General features: G+C 42.4%; 1 protein-coding gene across 2 annotated transcripts; it reads right to left on the reverse strand.

The window, feature by feature from the left end:
• Nucleotides 1–7389: 7389 nt before the first annotated feature.
• LOC115376560 (breakpoint cluster region protein) lies at nucleotides 7390–22062 on the reverse strand. Of its 2 annotated transcripts, none has more exons than XM_030076231.1 (22): nucleotides 21983–22062; nucleotides 21070–21182; nucleotides 20767–20871; nucleotides 18142–18417; nucleotides 17587–17694; nucleotides 17423–17477; nucleotides 16980–17032; nucleotides 15699–15836; nucleotides 15346–15467; nucleotides 13990–14146; nucleotides 13699–13812; nucleotides 13526–13601; nucleotides 12475–12570; nucleotides 12163–12234; nucleotides 11864–11961; nucleotides 11440–11541; nucleotides 10822–10988; nucleotides 9993–10132; nucleotides 9210–9344; nucleotides 8446–8551; nucleotides 8166–8307; nucleotides 7390–7491 (listed from the first exon to the last, which is right to left on the reverse strand). In XM_030076231.1, exons 1-22 carry the CDS (start codon nucleotides 22032–22034, stop codon nucleotides 7390–7392), a joined length of 2529 nt encoding a protein of 842 aa, XP_029932091.1. In that variant the 5' UTR covers nucleotides 22035–22062. The 2 variants fall into 2 exon arrangements, with proteins under 2 accessions (XP_029932091.1, XP_029932090.1); XM_030076230.1 differs by having other exon boundaries at nucleotides 12163–12237.

Here is a 22062-nt window from a genome sequence, read left to right on the forward strand (position 1 = left end):
GCAGAGGTCTTGTACTGGACTACATTATAATGAGAGGTGTTTCTAATTTTTTGTCCTCCCTATTTATATACAATAAGGGGGACAGAATATTGGAAACACCTCTCAATAAAATGCAGTCCAGTCCAACAGCAGCACGAACTATGAGCTCAATGCCAAATATAGAAGTGAATGAACACCTCTATTACTGTGACAAAAAGAAAACCTGAGCATTATAGGCATCAAGAAAGGAAACTTTATGACACAACATGTATATTGGATTGTATAGGTAAACCCTAAAAAGGTGGGCACTGAGTGTATACAGACACACACACGCACATTTATTTTGTCATGTGGTGTCCAGAGTCAGAGTTGATCATGTGAAAAAATGCAGTCGCGCCCTTTAACTCTCATTCTCGCATTTTTCAGGGGAAAGGTAATGTCATCTCAGATCAACTCATTTTGTTTGGATTTGGTGCAGCAACTGTGTGGGAAAACTCACTCGTGGGAAAATATGCAAAATTTAAATATTTTCACCTGATTTAACCTAAAACGTTGACTGAAATGCCATGCAGTATTTTTTATGTCTTATAAAAGATTTTCTTTAAACAACTGTTTGAATCTTATTTATGCCTAGAACTACTTTATAAAAGAAAAAAATGACGGTTTTATTATCTTCACTAAAAATGGATATATGCATTTTGTCAATCAAAATTATCACAGCAATAAGATAAATATTCTACCTCACATCTGCATACAGAGTCATAACCAGTGATTATTCAGGGATTTTTTTTTTCTTTTTTTCTTTTTTTTTTAAAGAAACAAAGAGTGGCCTTGTTATATAAATGCAACAGGAATAGTTGGTAAAATGGTACAACTGTTATTACTATACAATCACATAAAGTTTCATGTACAGCTGTCATTTAAAATTCAGTATGTATTACAAAGACAGTAATGCTCACCTAATAAAAATTAAATGATGATAACAAATGATGATATGATTATAAACCAGTAATTAACTTGAAAACACCAGCAATGAACTTGAGAACGTTGCATCTTATAGTTAATGCTGAGTATTTAGTTTGTAATTTTTTAAAATGAGAAATTATATTTTACAAGATTAATTTGCACGTGCATCTAAATAATTTGTCTGGTGCGTTAAAGTTGCAGTGACATTGTGTCCGAGTTTCACAGATCAACTGAGGATCGCATTGTATGGTTAATTTGTGTTATAAATTTTAATGTAACACATTTTTAATTAAATGTAGCAGTTTAGTCAGGACACTCTTTGTTTAATTTGCTACTGTCAGGCCCTCTTGAGTCTTATTTGCACTCACATTTGCTCCTATTCATTTGAAATTACTGATTACAGCTTTTCTGCTTTTTCCCTGATCACGTCCATATTTTTATTTATTTTGATAAAGGTAATGGCAGCCGCTAACGATCGTGTTAGACACACAGACACCTGTCACTCACACGCTGTACAATATTTGGGGAAACTGACCCTATCTGCCATCTATTCCCCCGTAGGACAGCTGACACAGAGACCAAACTAACCGGACAGGAACCGAAGATAGACGCTGAGGAGCCCAGATACTGATCTAAAGAGCATTGGTCCGCTCTAGCGTCATGACTTCTGTTTCCATTTGGGAGATATGGCGTCATAGGCCCAGGGGAAATGGGGGAGGGGAGGGTGTGAGGGAGGAGGGGGCGAAGAAACGCATCGGGGCAGGGTGGGAGAGGGGTTTTGCTGGGGGGGGGGGGGTTCGAAACAGATGGAAGAGCTCCCATTTGTTGAGGAGGCAACGTTGTTTTGGTAGTCCGTGTGTGAGTGACTGGCTGCGCTGCGGCGTTGTAGCCTGCGATTGAAAATAAAAAGAAAAAAATAGCCCCGCTGACTGACGAGCTCTCAGTGGGACGGCACAAACACGGAGGAGAGGGGTACGTGTGTGTGTGTGTCTTGTGTTTCTGCGCTTAATGAGGTCAAAATGTCCTCACGAGGATAGAAAAGCGAGGGAAAGCGTCCAAAGTGAGGGCATTTTGTCAGTCCTCACTTCATGTTTATGCTTCAGTCATGTCATGTCAGTTTTATTATATATATTAAAAAAAAAGGGGGCTGACAGTGTGTGTGTAATGTAGTGGCTGGCTGGATGTGGGATTTTTGGTCACTTGTATTCACATTACTACACTCTACTCTAGGCAAGCACATAATGTTTGCCGTAGTTTGTTTATAGCTGATTTTAGATTTGCAATTTAAAATCATTTTGGATTTAAGTGTTTCAGCAATTTGTACCAACATGTCCTCCTGTTCTGCTTCTTCCGATGTGACTTGAACGCAGCATTCAAGGGTGAACGTTGTGCTTTCTTTAGGGTTACAAGCTGGGTTTACGGTTAAGGTCAGACATGTGGCTAGTTTTGCAAAGATGGACAGAATCCATCAGCAGCTAAAATATTAGGCTCGTTTCCCATCACTGTTCCTCTGGTTATGTCCTCCTATGCACATGTGAAGTTTTTATTCGGCAAATGCATTTCCATCACAAATTATTGTGTCCACAGGAATGCCAGGGGCGGAGGCAGAGATATTGTTTTCACTCCTCTCTCTGTGTGTATGTGTGTGTGTGTGTGTGTGTGTGTGTGTGTGTGTGTGTGTTTGTGCGTGCGTGCACAGTTGTTCTTGTTCTTGAAAACTACTGGGCCCTAAAATCTTTGGCCTGCACCATGACGAACCTGTTGTAGTTGCTGTGAGTTATAACCTTTGCAAAACATTTGTTTTGGTGCTTCAGCTCTCTCTTCATTCACTGTCTACCTCGCTCGACCATCTCTCTTTCTCTCTCTCATCCCTCACGGCAATTCTCGATCCATCTCGCTCCGCTGTGCAGCTCTCCTGCGATCCCTCTCTGCTGGCACCACTGGGTCGCCACGTCACTTTCTTACCTGATTCACTTTGTTTCTGTAGCTGTGTCTGCTCTGATCACAGGTGAAAAAAAAAAACGGAGATAAACTGAAGGGAGAGTTTGCCGCTGCTGAAAAGCAAGCCCGAGCATGAGAAATACAACACAGTAAAAAAAAATGTCTGACCAGGAGTGCCAGTAGGTCACATAGCCTGACATCTCCACGGTAAAAAAGTGAGTAAAACAGCTGTTACTGTTTCATATTTCAGGGAGCGCTTGCCTAATCTTTGCAGGCTTTTTTCCCAATTTTAATTCGTGCTCTTTTGAAATCTGCCTCTATCAAAAGGCACATGACCGAAAGGCCACTGTACTGTGTTTTGAGTCATATAGTAATTTCATTTGTAATTTACAAACTCAGTCTCTCCTGAGTGGTGGTCAGTTCACAGGGCAGCCCAGAGCCGAGTAGATCTTGCTGGGAAAAGTGGAGACAAAGAGATGACAGAGATCTGCACTCCACCAAGTGCACTCTTCTAGTTGCATTTCATTTTATTGAATAAAAACTGGGCGTGTTTCGACACTCATTATTTCCATCATGCATTGTTTGCTTGATACAGCAAAATGGGCAAAAACAAGGGTTGATGGAAACAGTTAATCGTGCAAAATGAGGCGCTTTGTTGTTTCTGTAAACTTGTCCAAACTTGTCCATGTGAACCTGCTGACACTAGGGCGCCGTGTCCTTCAGGGTTTAGGTTCGGCATGCGGTGAGGAGGGTTGTGTTCAGGGTCGCCGTACACATGTGGACAGTGGAGGTCCTCACAAGAATAGTAATGCAAATCTGTATGTGTGTGAGGGAGGGAAGCAGAGGGAGACAAAGAATATGTCAGTACATGCACAATCATGTCTTGAGGGGCAAACTATCTGCCCTTTTGTGTGTGTGTGTGTGTGTGTGTGAGCAAAGCACCTGCTGCGTTGCTCCAGGAAGCACCTGTCACCAGCTGTCTCCTCGGCGTAGCCTCTGTCGACAGTGGGTTTGATCCGAAAACTCCCCAAACACACACACTTACACAGACACTAACAGACAACTTAAGCCCGCGGAGCGCTGTGCTGCGAGCGGAGCGCGACGTCTGCAGCTTTGCTCACATTAAACCAACTACACGGAGGTTTCTCGAGCACGGCGGAGACGGGAAGGCCTACTGTTTGCTGGCATATGGAGAACAGTCCTGGCACAGTGTGTGTGTGTGTGTGTGTGTGTGTGGTGTGATGTTTACAACCTGGGTTTTACGAGAGGTGAGTCCCCCAGAGCCAAAGTTCAACTAGACCTCCTGCAAACACATTCTCTCTCTCTCTCTTTCTGTCTTTTGTCCTTATCGTCTGTTCTTTTCCTCCCAATATCCTCTTACACACACACACACACACACACACACACACACACACACACATACACACTTACCTCGCTGCCGTCTTGTGGTTTGTACATCTCTCTCTCTCCCTCTTACACAGTCTTTGTTTCACACCTAATCTTCTATTCTGAGAACTCAAGACCAAGTTCAGCAAGTTTCACCCTCACACTGTCCTGGGGAAGGACACACACACACACACACACACACACAAACACACACACGCACACACACACACTGGGCTTCTGTTAACCTGAGAGGGAGAGGGTCAATCCCTGTGATCCGCAGCCTGCATGCCTTCCATACAGACATGCCGCCGACACAGCAACCTGACTCCGAGCTAGATTAGGACTAATCAAGCATGGCATGGCTCTGAACAGCAACTCCATGACACATACACACACACACACACACACACACACACACACAACTATATCATCCGTATGTTATACACATACACCCACAAGTGTCTCTCACACAACCTTACTCCATATCTCAATAACGCTTGTGCTTACATATAGAAAAATGCTGCTCTAATTTCAATTAAAAGCACGTAAAATGACTTTTTCACTTTTTACAGTGAGATGTTCACATGCACTGCTCATGGTGAATATTGTGTCTCTTTTTATAATCTGTGGATGAATCCATTTAACTGCTGCACATCACTGCCGACATGTTAAAAACTCCTAACTTCAGTTTTGGTGATTTTCGATTTTCGGTGATTTTTGTTTAAACTCTTTTCTTTTGGTTGAGGAACTTGCACAGCTCCATGGGAGACGAGGGACGAGTTGCCAGTGAGAAAACTTGAGTGTGAACTGGAAATAAACGACAAGTAAAAATACTACTGAATGGTATGAAAATCACAAATGGTTAATTTGTGATGGTTAGTTAAAAATATAATCTTAATTTGCTTTCAAGATTTTGTTATTTACACATTTGCTCAACAGCTTTTACTCTTAACTTCACATTTTACATTTTTAGGGTGGATTGTTTTTCTGTAAACTCATAATCGTTTGATAACTGTTCATCATGGTGTTGCTACTGGATTTTATCTTACAGTGGTTGCTTTTTGGTTAGTCATTTTTGCAGTGTTCAGTTTTTTTTTTTTTTCAACACAACAATATTGGCCCAGTTTTGATGCCGCACACAGCCCATTGTGTTTTTTTCAAAACTGATTTGGATAAATATAAAGTCATGGTGGTAATTCAGAAACTACGGCTTTTTTCTTAGTTTCTGAAAAATTTAGTCTTTTTTTCACCTCACAGCAACAATTTGCTGATGTTTTTTTTAATCAATTAACTTTGAACTCTTGATTTACCAATAAATTTCCCCTTAAGTAGTTTCAGAAGTTTCAGAGTTTCAGTCAGAAAAACGTTTTTCCCCCCACATTGCATGACATATTCTGTATGTCACACTTATATTGATTGAAAAATTCAAACCCAAGTTGCCATTGTTTTATGGCTGCAGCATGACATCAAATAGAAAATACAGAGTCTTGTGCATTATTTATACACATTTCCCTGTAATTCAACAGGATATATTTAGTGTCTTCGTATTTGTAGTTTTTAATAACAAACCCAACGCTGAGATCATCAGGGCTGAGGAGGTTTTACATGTCAGGAAAATAATGTTACTTCTTCTTTTTGAGGATTAGCTACATTAATTCTAGTGTCAAAACTGATTTATTTGGTACAAATGACTTTTCCACACTGGTGAAATCCCATTTTGCTCACCAGTGACTGTGCGGCCCTGAAATTTCAAATAAATAAAGTCCTCTTTATTGTTTGCCCACTTGAAACAGACTATATGAGCTCGGAGTCTGGCACACACATTATCATATGACTCCTCGTCCTAATTCTCCTGCTGAAACGTTCCCAGCAGCTCCAGGTGTCCGCCAGTCGTCTGGTCCGGTGCTCGGTCACAAACGTCTGGTACGTCTCTCCATTCACAAAAACAGGCCTTCGTCAGCTTCCTCCCCTTTGTAGTCTGCAATGAGAACCTCACTTTGTCTTTGTAGTCGTCAAGCGGAACCTTATTTTGGCAGCCACCGTGTTAGAGGGGACAGGTGATTTATGACACTCGGGCCAAAAGGGTGATTCCACTATTTTTTTTTCTGTTTTTTTTTTCAGGGAGGGACAGTGTTCTGGATGTTGTTATGGCATGTACACACACACACAGAGAGAGAGAGAGACCCCAGTCTATTAGAGTTATAGCACTGAGCGAGTCAGACTGGGGGTCCAGGATTAGCGATCAAAAGACTGAGGGGGGTTTGGGTAAAAGGTTTGGGGTAACACTAGCCCACCCTGCCCAGGTGCTGTGGTAAAAGGGGTGAAAAGAGACCCCCATCTGTGGGCTGGATGGGTCGAACATGTGCCATATGTGTGCATGAGTGTGTGTGTCTGTGTTGGGGTTTTTTGTGTTGGTTCTAAAAATGGTGTGTGTGTGTGTGCATGACTTTTACGAGGTGTACGCTTCGTGGTGAACTCCGTCTAGTTGGATTTGAACCGTAACCGATTGGATTTCAGGCGAAGGGAAGGCGACCCCTGACCTTTTTTACAACATCTGTGGCCCGGATGGTTCCTCTGCCACATTTCAGCTCCACGTTAAGCCTCCGTGCCACCGAGACGTCGGCCTCACAACAGGAACAGAGACACTTCAAAACTGTTATTTGAAAATGAAAATATTTACATGGATTTATGGGCGCTTAAGTAATTCACCAATTCAGAAAAACAATCTATGAAAATGTTGTGGAATAAGTGAAACTTTCTATTATGGGGCAATTAACACTATTATACTGCCACGTCATTATTTTAAGCTAATTTAATCTGAACACTTTAAATGTAGTTGTCAGTGTTCAAGTATGACTTCAGGACAATTTAATACTTAACTCAAAACCAAAATATATTTTCATATTAGTATCCATAAAGCAAATTCATTTCAAATGGGGATCCACGACTCAGTGAAAGTCAGCTTGTGAACATGGAGTATGAAAACATTTGAAAACCCCTGTACTATTGTAAAAAGAAAATCCCATTTTTCAAATCAAAGCACAAAGAAAGACTCCAGAATATTCTCAATAAATAGCTTTATTGTCCGCCCTCAGATATTTTTACGCTGTGCTGCGTTTACATGAGGCTGGGATCGTCTTCAGCGTCTGTGTCGTGTGGAACAGAGGTCTGAGCGGCGGGGAGGTTATTGCACTGCAGGAAGAAGAAAACCACTTGGACCTAAATGCACGCACGCACGCACACACACACACACACACACACACACACACACACACACACACACACACACACACACAAACGTAAGGAAACAGCTTGAAAAAACCTTAACATTTACACAAAGTGGGAAAATGTTTGACACTGATACCAGCTCCAACATTTCAAATATGTTAGTGACTCTAAAACTAAATCAGCCCCTCTCATAACAATTCACCAATTTATTTTTGATTAAATTAATTAATACTTTTGAGGTAATGATAACTTCATCCCCATAAATATGACTGTTTAGTAAGCAAAGGTCTTAGGTTGGTTATCAGCTTAAATAATCATTAAGTAACTGCACTTAAATGATGGAGATAATTTTCCAGGAAGTTTCCATATGGGAGTTATTCCATTCAAATATACACATGCCAATAAACAAGATGACAACATGAACAGTAATTGTATGGATCAAACATTTTGAAGCATTTTCATTCTTTACATTTTTTTTTTTCATTACTTGTTATTTTATTTCTGTCGCCACCTTGGCCCACAACTACCTTGTGAAAAAGAGTTCAACTTAGTGGAAATTCTGTGGTAAAATAAAGGCTCATTTTAATAATAAATAAATAAATAAATAAATAAATGCTTAAAATCTGTCATTTTTTAAAAACCTAGACTCAGTGTTTCTTCCTCACCTGTATCACCACCTCCTGGGAGATATCCACAGTGGGGCCGCAGTGCCCCAGGCCTGCCACGGGGGGGCGCAAGAGGCTTGGACCAAACACAGTAGCCAGGTTGAGCAGAGACATCTTGTTGACCTCCTGCCGCTCGGAGACCCTGGAGGGCGTTGACCAGCAGAAATATGAGGCACAGGGAGCTGGAGTCTTTCAACAATAAAGAATAACTGAGGCAGGAGCTTGTGTGTGTGTGTGTGTGTGTGTGTGTGTGTGTGTGTGTCAGTGTGTGTTTTCTGACCGCTGGAGGTGGTGCAGCAGGTAGAGGAAGGTGTGCCGGTTGGTGTCGGGACAGGACTGCAGCAGGGACAGCATGGAGACCAGCCGGGACTCCATGTCCTGGATGTCTGCAGGACAGGGGAGTCACAGAAACACGGTGCTGCTCAGTCGAGATCATCTGAATTTTTGAGAAAATGATGTTCCTCACCTGGGTTGTCAAATTGACATCACAGCGTTGGGTTGGAACTTGGGTTAGGTTAAAGGAGAAGATGATTTTCATCTGGAGTTACAGCCCATTTATGTCTCCTTTTTTTTTAAAATCCAGCCTTTACAGTGTAAACCCTGCTTTGACATCAACTGTTGTCCAGGCAAACAAAGTCGCCCCGAAGTGTAAAAAAAAGGCATGAACATGACAATTAAGTTCACAAAGCAACATGTTACTGAGAGATAATTTCCTGTCAGGTGACAGATAAAAAGCAGAGTGTAACATGATGCAGCTCTGATATGAAAACCACAAACAATGACAAGCTGATGAGGCAGAATCTGTGACTCATCCAAGGTAAGACCTCGTGTTTACGATGATGGATCTCAAAGCTTAAGTGAGTTACACATGTGTGGAAGCTGTATTTGATACTGTACAAAAATATATGATGGCAGTAGGAAAAACCTTTAAAAATATTATTAAAGCTTGGGTTTGGCATGTGGTAATGAGGGACAAGGTTCAAATTAGGGATTAGGGATATGTGAGTGTGTGTGTGTGTGTGTGTGTGTGTGTGTGTGGCTTACCCAGCGTCCTGGCCAGACTCTGGAACAGCTCGGTGGGAACGAGCGGCTCGGGCAGCTCTCTGAAGTAAAGCTTGAGAACACCTGAGACCGCATTCACCTCCGCCTTCCTCAGCTTGGCCACGGCTTCACGCAGATCTGGACAGGAGCGGAGCCAGAAGAGCAAAATGAGAATCACCTTTATCGACTTCTTTACCTTTTATTCTTTTTTTTTTTGGCATTCGTGGTCTGTTTATTTGTGTGTTTTTTAAATGTTTCAATCTCTTTTCACATCTGCTGCTTCCTGTTTTTCTCTCCAATGCTTTTGTAAAACCCTTTGTAACTTTGTTTTAAAGGTGCTACATTAAATAAAGTTTATTAATAGTATTTATCTGCCAAACACATCCTGCTTGGATACTGTGCCCTAACAATATCAGGTGATTCTTTCTTAGAAAAACTGATAGGGATCAGTAAATGTGAGATTGGGGCTGCAACATGAAGGCATGTGAATTAACTAAAGTCAAAAAGAAACTAAAATAATTTTCACAGTGACTAAATCCTGGCTCCAATCAGACACATGCTCTGTCTGAGTGGCATCAGCATGAACACGAGTCTCAAGTAACCACAGAGGAGAGAAGACCTGCTGTGGAGTTTTTAGGTTGCCGTGTTTGTTTTTGGGATCATCTCAACGACAAACGGCCGTTGTTTCCTGCGTTTGAGGTGTGTGAAACAGCAGATATAACCTGCCTGAGTTTCAACATGAGACCACAAGCCAACACACAGCTGCTAGACTTCAACATTTCCTACTGCTGTTGAAGGCGGTTTTGAGGGCGCTGATGTCACTGGCGGCACCCGAAATCCTGTAGATGCCCACTTCCTCCATCCCTCTCCTCTCCACCTCCTCCACACAGCAGCGCACCACGTGGGGCACCAGCACGCCCTCCTGCCTGTACACACACACACACACATTTCAGTCTAACAAACAGTTGAGCATTCAGAGACATACACAGACATGCGATTGCAAACACACCACAACACACAGCCACATCACGGCATGCAACATCTACGCAACGTATCACCACCAATGGAGCATATTTTTGCATTTGAAGGGGAAAACACAATGCAGTTACATGGATTGTTTCATTTTACACTCATCTTGCCTCACTTCTGCTATTGCTGCTTCTATTTAGACCATCCTGCCACAAAACAAACTATTTCACTTCCTAAAACTACCAGGGCAAGAGAGGGAAATAAAAGTCTGCTGAGCATTCATTAAAGTCCCCCTCTAGCCATCGATTAAAAACCATAAAAACCATCTCTGATCATCAGTATTACATATTTAGAAGTTCTCACATCATGCTTTAAAATGGCTTAGACATAACTATACACCTTCCCTCATTATGTATGCGCTGACCTATGAATATACAAGTAGTCCCTGTCCACTTCCTGCCTGCTCACACAGCGGCTCATAACTTGTGTCGTATTTGTTAAACTATGCATGTAAAAAAAAAAAAAAAAAAAAAAAAATCAGCAAATCGCTTTGACATTTTTAAGTGGAGGGGCTTCAAGTTTAGTGGCATTTAGTGGATCCGAAAACGCCTCTGGGACTCTCAGAGGCGATTGACAAGGGACGTACTGCGCCACCGTCCCAATTGGGACGCAGAAGATGGGCTGCTGCTGTGGAGGCGAGGAGCTGGGCGGGTCAAGGGGGTGAGGGCTGTACTTCAGGGACAGAGTCACCTCCACCTGGCCCAGAGGGAGCGTCTCTCTCCTCCATCGCGTCTGCAGCGCCGCCGAGTCCAGCTGGTGCACGTGCAAGAGACAGACACACATGTAAACACAGAGACCGCTGCAAACTGCCCAGTCAACTGTTTTAAACAAATGCAAATGTAACCATGACTACCATGATGGCAGGAGTAAAGAAAAAGAAAATACAAGAGACTGTTGAAGTTCAGATTTGGTGTACCAGTGATCTAAAAGTGAATTATTTGGATGGGACGGGTGTGGGTTTGTTGTGCAGTTGTGCCTCAGTTGTGGTTTTTTTTCCTGCTTTTTTTGTTCGTTTCAGCATTCATACTTGACAACACACGTATGCATGCACATAGGCCACACACACATACACCACATGCACACGCTGATGAACTAACTGCATTTATCCTAACAGTAAATCAGTCTTGACCATTTCCAAAATTTCAGTCAAATCCCTAAATTTTACCCTATGATGAGGTTTATTCTCGGCTAACCCTCTTTGTACCTGTACAGACGTTTTGCCCAGGACAGTGTCGCCCCCTCCCTCGGACTGACTCACACACAGCACCCTGAGGGTCCGAGCCTCGTCCACCTGGAGACACAGCTCCTGTTCGAAAAGACAGGACGTGAATTAGAGCAACGACAAGTCAGGATCAGACGGATTAGCAGCGTCGGATCCCCCGCTGTCACACCTCAACACCGGTTAACACCTGGATTTAGACTGGATTTCATTTCCATCAATCATGTTTAAAGCACACAGCAGATAAAAATGTGCTGATGGTCCTTAAACTGTGGAAACACCTGCCTGAGGAGCTTCACTGGCATCTTTTAAAAAATCACTCCTTCAACAAGCTTTTACAGACCTCATTTGTTCTCTTACTTTGATATTCCCTTTTATAATCGGTGTGTCTCAGAAGCCTGAGTCCTACCTGGTCCCAGTGTGGGCTGAGGCTGTGGACTGAGGAATGGGTCTGGGCTTGTTTATCATAGCACTCATGGCCGTCCACCTCCACACACACATAGGCACCTGACCACAAGAAGGAAGAAGAAGGGATGAAGGAAATGTAATGTTTGTGAAACACTAAACACTTTTTTGGGGCTGGGTCAAACAACCTTTAATTGATCCATTCTCTCTCCGTATCTTTAAAATGTAGAGTAACTGTCACTTTAGATTTCTCCTCTCGAGTCATTTCATTAGGGAAAATAACAGAGCGAATAACAAACGTACTTGCTGGTTGTTGTAGCCCGCAGGCGGAGTGGACCGCTACACTCAGAGTCCCACACAAAGAGACCTGGCCCTCTGCTACCGAGACAAACAGAAACACACACACAGAGAGAGAGAGAAAATGACTAATTCCTGTATTGAAACTCACTGAATTTAATTATGTCGAACAGGCTGAAACTGAATGAGTCAGGGTGGGAGACGGGGTGTGAGGAGAGAATGAAAATATCAAAGGCAACAGCTCGGAATATCTGTGTTCTGATTCAGACTTGAAATGTGGATCTGCGGTGAGGAAAAAGGGGAGAGGAGAGAGAGTACCGGCGTTTCTGCTGTGAAGCGGCGGCTGCTGGGTCATCCTCAGCTTGGCACACGCACTGGTGAGGGTGAGCAGATCTGGAGGAACTGTTTCTACGTCTGACAGACAACACATGGCAAACGTGCACCAATCAGCAGCCTGAAACTGGACTTACACGACCTCTCACTGGTAGATCTACAGTTTTACTGGCTATGTGACATTAAACTGAAACCTGTGCATCAATAAAATAAACATTAATGTCTGACAGGCACCAGCAGGCACCAACCAAAGAGGCTGCAAAATTTTGAGACTATCACATATGAATACATCTGGTTTTGTCCTTTAGTCTATCTCATAAATTTGTCATCACAGGCCACCGTACTCTTTTTTTTTTTTTTTTTTTGCTTTTGTTTTTTTAAGCATCTGAGAGCTTCATCAGCCCTTAGCAGGTGGGTGAGAGAGTTCATTTTGACACTGACCTCACTATGTAGATTTGTTATTTTAATTTCACACAGACTCCATTCTTTGCCCGATTAGCTAAATAACCTTGCACTCCACATACTGAAGTGTCTCCAGAGCTTAAATTGTCTCTTTTATGCTAATCTCACAAATAATCTCACAAACTTCAAGTGGATGTCGACAAGTGGGGATACTGACGCTGTGCTCCAGTTTTTTGGTTCCATCATGGCAGCTCACCAAAAACAGGAAAGTAGCTGCAATCTATTTATAAATGCCTGCTGTGGGTTTTGCGGTGACACAGTCATGGCACTGTTCATCAGACGAGCACTTTGAGAAAAAAAAAAAAAAAAAGTAGAGCACCACCTCAAACATGTCCCACACAGAACATCATTTTAGACTAGTTACAAAGCCCTCAGCGTGTTTCTCTCCAAGCAGAGCAATGAGGGTGTCATCCTGTTTGTTGTCAACTTGTGGGCAGGTAAAGCACTTTGAGACTTGAACTTTAGATGAAAAAAAAAAAAAAAATCCAGTGAGGTGAGTTAAGGGAAGGAAAATGCTGACATCACTTTGAAATATTGCACATCACAACATCTTTTTCTCACGCTGTGAACTTACTGTCTCTGGTGAGCTTGTAGATTTCCTCTCTCCATTCTTCCAGTTCATACAGGGAGGGCAGGAGGAGAGAGTGACTCTGCAGCAACACAGGACAGGAGTTAAGGGCGTGTGTGTGTGTGTGTGTGTGTGTGTGTGCATTTGTGCTCATGCTTTTTGTGTAAACGTGTGTGTACCTTGCCACTGCAGCTGTGCAGCTCCAGTCTGTGGACAGGGGAGAGTGTGAGCAGCATCAGCTCCATCTGCTCCAGTTTCTTCCTGCTGCGAGCTGCCCAGCCCTTGGATGTGCCCTTCACACACACACACACACACACACACACACACACACACACACACACACACACACACACACACACACACACAAATTCTGAATGTCACTCAAAGCATTTGCATTACAAGTCATAACTGCTCTGACTCTGTTTCTATGTCTCTCTCTCTCTCTCACACACACACACACACACACACACCGCGTACTGCCGCAGCTGTTGTCGGAGGTAGTACATCTTGGTTCTTATGGTGTGCATGCGGAGCTGTGTGTCGGGCGGTCGCTCCTGCTCTGTGCTCCAGTGCAGTCTGAGACCGGCCAGAGGCAGATACCAGCAGAACCTGTACTGGCCCTGCTTCCTGGGAGGAACACACAAACAGCACAGACATGCACAAACAGTCACATACACAAAGAGAATAATCAGCCCTCATAAAAGTGCACACACAATTTTATACATAATATGCAGGTTTTAGCATTTAATAGAGTATCAGCTATTTTTCTTCTTTTCCTGTGTCTTTTTCTAGGCTCCAATTCTGGTCTTTATTGGTGTCACATAAAGCATTTTTAGTCAGTGCATTATTGTTCAGTGAATTGTGATACCTTTGCATGATTCCCATAATCAAAATATGACCACACTAAAGATGGTTTATAGCCTCTAAGTCATACTGGCAGCATTGATATTGTCATTGTGTTAGTATTAACCAAAATTCTGACTGTTTCCAATGAATCCTGCTGCTTTCTACCACAAAGATGACGTCACTTTTCCCTCCTTACCCGCGCCTGGTGTGACTCCACGGGCGCTTTTCTATTCCATTGTCTCTGTGGTATCTGTGGTTTTCAATATGGCAAAGGTTTGGGATAGTGTGTGGTACTGGATGCTATTTTTGGAACCAGTTCCACCGAGGCAAGTTGAAGTGATACTTAAATGTGATGTGAAACTCTGCAGACCATTGATTGGTTAGAGAGAAACGGAACAGTGAAGCTGTAGCCGCGTACAGCCAGAAAATACCAAAGTGATGCCCGTGAAACTGGTGTTATAGCTGATAATCTATCCTTGTAAAAAGAAGGGGGAAAAAATCAGTGAATCTCTACGTTTCACTAATCTTGTTTGTGTGAAAGCAGCCATTTCAAGTGGGTTTTGTTGATTAAAAAAAAAATAATATACATGTATCGGGCTCTGGTAGAGAAAGGTGGAAAAACAGTCAGCACACCCACAAGTGATTGACAGGGCTGAAAGGTAACCAAAAGCAAGTAGAGCCGATGTGAGTGGACACTTTATGTAAAGGAAAAGCGCCGCCTGTGTTTTATTTTTTAAGACCAAGTAGACAAAATTCAATAACAGCGAATATGTATTCCACTCATGGTCCCTGAGAGAACCATCTGTCTTCATGCCATGAGGCGATCCAACAGATTTCCCATTGAATCCGATTTGGTGGCTGCCAGTTGTTTCGGTGAATGAAAATGAAAGTGGTAATTCCCGGATGCTACGCACTGCACCTTTAAGTGATGACGTAATTCAGCTTTCAAGTCATTTGTGGCTGTGTTTGATGACACTCACCCTTTGGCCACAGCCTTGAGCTTAGTGCACAGCAGCAGGTCGGTGTAAAGGAAGAAGTGACGCAGGCCACGTTCCCCTTCACACACATCCACCACAAAGCCGTCACGTATCAGCTTGCGTCTCTGGAGTTTGCATACAAACACACACATGCACATACAGTGTTGGTGCTGCACGACCTGTTTTGCGGTGTGTGTTGCTTCTTAGGCTGCATGCTGTATGATCACTGTGGGGTGAAAACCTTGGAAGTGATGTGGTGATATTCATGTTTTAAGTGGAAGTCTTGTAATGGAGAAATTCTACCATCCTTGTGCTGTGTATGTGTCGGTGTGTATGGTTGTGTGCATGTCTCTCACCATGCCGTGACTGAGTGTGACCTCCCGTTTACATTGTGAACTCTCGTTTACCCCAGACAGGAAGCTGCGAGAAAGCCTCAGCGCTTCCTGCAAGGCTGAGTGATCCTCATGATCTGCAGGTGTCGTCTGCAGGAGGTCCTACGGGAAAATAGACGGCTCCGAGTTAACATTCAGCAGCGTTGGGCTTAAAAAAAATGAAACTTAGGACTAGAGCAAACAAACAGAAATTAGAAAAATTGTTAAGTAGAAGGCTGATGGTATTGTAGCTAATGCTATTTTAATTATGTAAATATCCTATTCCACTATAAGTAGGTTACCGCTACTGTGTGTAATTTTACTAGATGTAAAATTACTAAGAACAAAATGGACAGAACACAGAATTCAAACAAAAAAGTACATAAATAAATTACAGTATGAATTGATGATGTACTCCATTTGATGCAATGTTAATGATGAGCTGGTACTTAATAATAGTAATTAATAATAGTTACCCCGAAATACTTTTACAGTTAACCCTATAAAGCCTGAACTATGAAAGAATCGGCAGAAAATTCCAATTTTTTGAAATTGAACCCTTGATTTAGTCCTATAAAAATACAAAATACAAAAAAATATATTAAACTATATATATATATATATGTGTGTGTGTGTGTGTGTGTGTGTGTGTGTGTGCATGCGTGTGTGTGTGTGTGTGTGTGTGTGTGTGTGTGTGTTATTACACGACCTTTCTGGTGTATGATATATAATATGTACTTGAAGTGCCAATGGTATGGTCCAGGGTGAACAGGGGAAGTGTTCAAAGGTATACAACAGTATTTTGGTCTAGTATTGATTAAACTGAAAACGAAAAACGGAACTGAAAATGTGTATCATATATGATACAAATGGCTTTATAGGGTTAATACAGTAGAAATATTCTGAGATAAAAGTATAATACTTCTTTGCCAGCACACAAAAAGCCATTCTATCACAGTAACAAAATTTAACGTAATTCAACAATGCCACCCTTGGCTTGCTGTCTCACAGAATGGTCATGGTGAAAAGCAGCGTTAAAGAGGAAAAGAGAGGTGTGAAAGCATGAAGTGAGAAAAGTAGGTGAGAAAAGAGACAAAGCTGTGATGATCGTGAAGGAAGGAAGAGGAGCGGAGAGATGAACATATTGTCAATCATGGAGGGCGGCAGAGGCGATGGGTCAACTTAGTGTGCAAGAAATTTGATGAAAACGGACGAATGGAAGAATTATCAAAGGAGTAAATGAAATGAGTTTTGTTGTTTTCTCACTCGCAGCACCAGTGTGGTCTTGGTGACTCTGTCTAAAGGCTTGTAGAGGAGAGCTGGAGAGACAAAGACGACAAATAAAGATGAACAACCAATGGATCGTTTAATGAAAAAGATGACAGAGGTAATTTAGTGCCAAAACTTATATGTATTACAAGAATTACAAACATATGTGTAACAAAATGTCCTATGATCTGCAAAAACAAACCACTACTAAAAAACAAACACAAATCTTAATTGTGCAAGAAGTCATGTGATTTTTATTTTTGAATTTGTGAAGCATGCCGTATTAGAAATTGTTCAGTATTTGTTTGATAGGCATGGTTTGTATTTGCAAAAATACTGTTTGTGAATTGTTGCGCATTTGCAAGCAGTGTTTTATTGGTTTGTTTAATTTTGGCAGTAAATTAGCTCCATAAAATATCCATTTAGAGCACATAGCCTACCTTCAAAGGTGTATTTGGTCTTGGGTTTGTCTGAGCCATTGTTCGACCTCATGCTCTGAAAAATAAAGTGAGATTGTGACACTAATAACACTGTGAATATAGCAGTCGAGTTAGGGGACTGTTCAGTGTGTTCTCCAGGATCTCAGAGCCTGCAGCCGTCTTACCTGGGCCAGCGTTCGGAAGCGAAGGTCAGACTGTGTGCACTTAACCACAATTTCGACAGCCTTCTCATAGTTATCGATGTAACCGCGATACACACCGATTTGGTTCACCTGCAACAGCAAACGGATGGACAAGTGGATGAGTGGAAGAACTGAGTGAAGGTCTAACACCAGTGGAAAAAGACACAAGAGTTTCACCCCATACTGAACTATGTCTGTGCGGAAAATGTGAAAAGTCGGGCATCAGAAAGTCAACCTGCCAACCTGCAAACTCTGTTTACAAATTAGCAACATTTCCTGAGGATGATGTCATCCTTACCAATTAAATATGGACAGTTAGATCACATTTTGATTGGCTGAGAGGCATTCAAAATGTAGAAGGAACTTTTTTTTTTTGCGGAACAATTTTTAAAAAATTGTGAATTGATAATGAAACAATGGCAAAGGGCAAAGGCAAAGCTTCTTTAAAAGGGCACAACATAAGGAGTTCTAGTGAATCGACCTCTGACCTCTGTGTTATTTTTGTCTGTGTGCATGAATCCGTTCTCCCACACTCACCATTTTCAAAAACACATCCCCCACCATCAGCTCAAAGCCTTTGTGCCTCGTCTGTGTCTCCTCATCAGAGCTTCTCTTCTCCCCTGAGTCCTGCTCCACCTGAGGCCCCTGGCCGGGCTCTGGGTGTGTGTGTGCACTCAGACGGGCCTTCAGACCGGCGTAGAAGCTCTGGTGCATGTCCCTGAGCTCCGGCACCTGGTAGAAAACGGTTTGGACCTGCTGACTGGACAGAACCGGCTGGGACGTCCCGGCTGAGGCCCGCAGAGCCTTCATGGGCTAAAGGGAGGGAAACAGAGAGGGGGAGGGAAAAGGTCAGTGCAATGCAATGAAATGCAAAAAAAAAAAAAAATCCATCTTCACAAGTCATTTAGGCCCACATTCAGTGTTAAAATTATGTTTTTCTTCAAACAAAGTAAAACAAAACCTGCCTCTAGGATCATTTTCTTGATCCTAGCGGGCTGACCTGCCTTATTCTGTCTTGTTTCCACACATTTATACTTGTTCCCAGAAGAATCTCTGAAATGAAACATGAAACTGCAATGAAAACAAATGGGATTGTCTCAACCCTCTGGCAGATTTTTTTCACTTGTCTGGAGAAAAACAAGATTTTAACACTGAATATGAGGCCAAATGGTTTGATAAGATGGAGATTTTTGCAGTGTGAAATGTTGAAACGGTCAGAAAGTGGGATAAACCAGGACATGATGGAGAAAATGCTCACAAAGGAAAGGAAGGAAAGAGAAACGGCAAATTATTTAGTTGTACATCAGCGACAGAAAGACAGGACAGACTGAAAGTGGCATGACTGACGTGAGAGGAGTGAAATTGCGCTGAATCGAAGTGACTGAGGTGTGCAGGCAGATGGAGACATAGAGGGCAGAAATAAAATGCATGAAGAGAAATGGGCTGTGGTGAATAAGTGAGGTGAGAAAGGAGGGTGCGAACTTGAGTCGAGCGCACGGTTCACATTTAACACAGTTTCAGCAGCGACATGCATGGAAAATGTACCCTCCCACACATTAAAACAAGCACACTGTGGAACCACAAGAGCACACAAAGTATTTTGTGCAGTTTTCACTGGCGGCTGCAGACAAAACATCAACCTTCTGATTATTTCCTTGCATCCACATTTTTACCAAACTAAATGAGTCACACAAGTAGAAACTGGGACAGCTCTGACTGAAAAAGGGGAAATCAACCAATCAAAAGCACCCAGTCACTCGTTATTGCGCCATTACTTCCTGGTGTGGCTCTATTCTTACCCCACGCAGCTCATTTCAAACCGTGATGAGAAAAGTGTGTTCCGTCCCTCCGTTCTTGTTGACTGCAAAATGAAATAGCCATCACCCCAGACATAATTTGCAATGACACCAGTGGCTTGAGTACTCTGATTTTTAAAATGCAAGAGGCAGCCACATTTTACATTTGGGCCTTTCATTTGACAGAAAGGAGGAAGCCACCCTGAAGAAGACACTGACCATGTGTGGTCAAAGCCGCCGGTTGCTATTGTTGTGCATCATCTCGTATGACGCCATGCTCACCACACACACACGGACATGCACGCGTCCCCATACAGTAAAACACATGCAAGACAAAGGACTTAGTGTGCAATATAATGTTACTGTAAGATATAACAATGCATGATTATGATGTGGTGAAAAGAAAAACATCCTATTGTCTTTACACTTAACCTCTTCAACTCTTGTGGCTCAGTTTGTTTGTTTTTTGGTTCCTCAGGAGGAGATCCCAAGGTTTCCAAAAATACCAAATATGTGCTGCTGAATTACAGGGAAATGTGCATAAAATGATGCACGAGACTAGATATTTTCTATTTGGTGTAACAGTGCAGCCATAAAACAATGGCACCTCAGGTTTGAATATTTCACTCAATATATGTGATGTCGCTTGCACCAGCAGATACAAAAAAAAAAAAAAATGGTGTATAGGGTGGTGTAATATATGGTGTCATTTCTGTTTCTCTCTCTGTTAGTCTAAATGTCCTTAAAGGAACATTCCAACATTTTGAGCAAAATAATCTATTTCCAACTTACCCAGACTGAGACAATTTCACACACTTATTTACACACGAGACATTGTGTAAATAAGACAGATTCAGAGTTGCTGTAAAGTTCATTTTTTCACTGTGACAGAGCTAGGCTAATGACTCCTATACACTTCAAGTCTTTATGCTAAGCTAATATGAAATGCTACCCAAGGAACTGAGCCACTGGACATACAGAGGTGAGCGTGGTATTGAACATCTTGTCTCAGTCTGGGTGAGTCGGAAAAAGTATTCCTTTTTGGAGTATTCCTTTAAAAGCAGAAGTCCAATGTGTGTGTTTTTTTTTTTGTGCCACGGTAAAGAGGATTTTGGACAGCATGTGCTATTTACAGTATCTTCAGTGTTCTTATGCAGCCGAGCATCACATGTCTGGCTCAGAGAAGTTGCAACCGCAGACTTCAAGTTTGGAGACGCAGAGACGCCAAGAACAGGGTGTGGGCTTGCACACACACACACACACACGCACGCACTTGTTTAGTAATGCCCATGGAAGGGAAACAGGAAAAAGGCTGAATGAGTGTGTGAGCCTGTGAGCGTGCATGTGTGTGTGTGTGTTACAGTACCATCAGTAATGTCTCCAGCTCATTGAGATACACCTCCTCGCTCTCCAGGATGCCTTTCAGCACCACGAGCCTCCTGTCCAGCAGCTCCTCCGGGCCGTGCAGCGTCTGCATCAAACAAGAAAATGACTCCTCTGCACTGTCATTTAAATGATAATAATAATACCCAAGGGAAATGAGCTGCACAAGAGAATACAAAGAAATGTAGACAGTCAGAGAATATTTGATAGAATAATTGATTTTTTTTTTTCAGTGATAATAATCATGTGTGGAAGCAGAGGAGGGCATCCCGGTGGGTGAGCTCACAGGGGTGTCAGGTAAGTCCACGCTCTCTGTGTGGAGGGGCGACAGGAGGCAGGACACTGACTCCTCCTGGAAAACATCTTCCTCCAGGACATCAATGTCTGCCTCCACCTCAACTGAAACACACACACACACGCACACACACACACAAACACAAAGTTACATATGCATAACGCAATAAGGGAAGTAGCTTTACATACTGCCCCATAAACTGAGCAAACATTAGTTTTGTTCCCAAAATTGAAATTTCCACCATCTAACCAAAGTGGGACTTCCTCTTGTGAAGTGAAAGCAAATTACGGTACATTTTAAAGGAAATTAGGCAATTTTATGAATTTGGATTACAAAATGACTCCACTTTGCAAACTGTATTCTTTGCTTTTTTTAACACCATGAATTTCCTCCTGAATTTCCCCACGGGTCGCTTGAAAGTTAGAAAAGAAAATTGTGCAACAGTGTCACTGCAGCGGGTCACTGAGGCTGCATCACACTTATGTTGAGTGAAACATTTAAACCCAAGATGCCATTGTTTCATGGCTGCATCGTTACATACAAACTGAAAATATCTAGATGTTTATCGTTTTATACACGTTTCCCTGCAATTCAGCAGGACATATTTGGTAACCTAGAATTTAAAGTAAAGTTCTGTGGGTTTGAACGAAGCACGGTGCATTTGTAAAGACAGAGCTGGAGAGGTTTATTACTGAATGGTGAAGGTAAGAATATTTTTTTCTATTAGGAAATAATATCTAATGCTTTGGGAATTAAAAGTAGGATGGTGGAATGCCTACGCCTTTCTCTCTCTCTCTCGCTCTCTCTCTCTCTCTCTCTCTTCTCTCACTTCTCTGTCTTCTCTCTCTTCTCTATCTCTCCCTCTTTCTTACACACACACACACACACACACACACACACTCACCTGGTATGTGCAGTGCCCCCAGGTAATCCACAGCCTCCTGGTAGACGTCCATTCCTCTGTGATCCTCTCCTCTCGGTGCA

This window comes from Myripristis murdjan, chromosome 18 (genome assembly GCF_902150065.1).
Source record: "Myripristis murdjan chromosome 18, fMyrMur1.1, whole genome shotgun sequence".
Taxonomy (NCBI): domain Eukaryota; kingdom Metazoa; phylum Chordata; class Actinopteri; order Holocentriformes; family Holocentridae; genus Myripristis; species Myripristis murdjan.

Excerpts from the sequence above, each read along its gene's own strand:
- LOC115376560 (XM_030076230.1), bottom strand. The coding sequence starts at position 22,034 with ATGGACGTCTACCAGGAGGCTGTGGATTACCTGGGGGCACTGCACATA. Across the intron at positions 21,183-21,982 it reads GGGGGCACTGCACATACCAG|TTGAGGTGGAGGCAGACATT; the intron begins GTGAGTGTGTGT and ends TGTGTGTTTCAG. Across the intron at positions 13,813-13,989 it reads AACAGCTGCGGCAGTACGCG|GGCACATCCAAGGGCTGGGC; the intron begins GTGTGTGTGTGT and ends GTGTGTGTGAAG.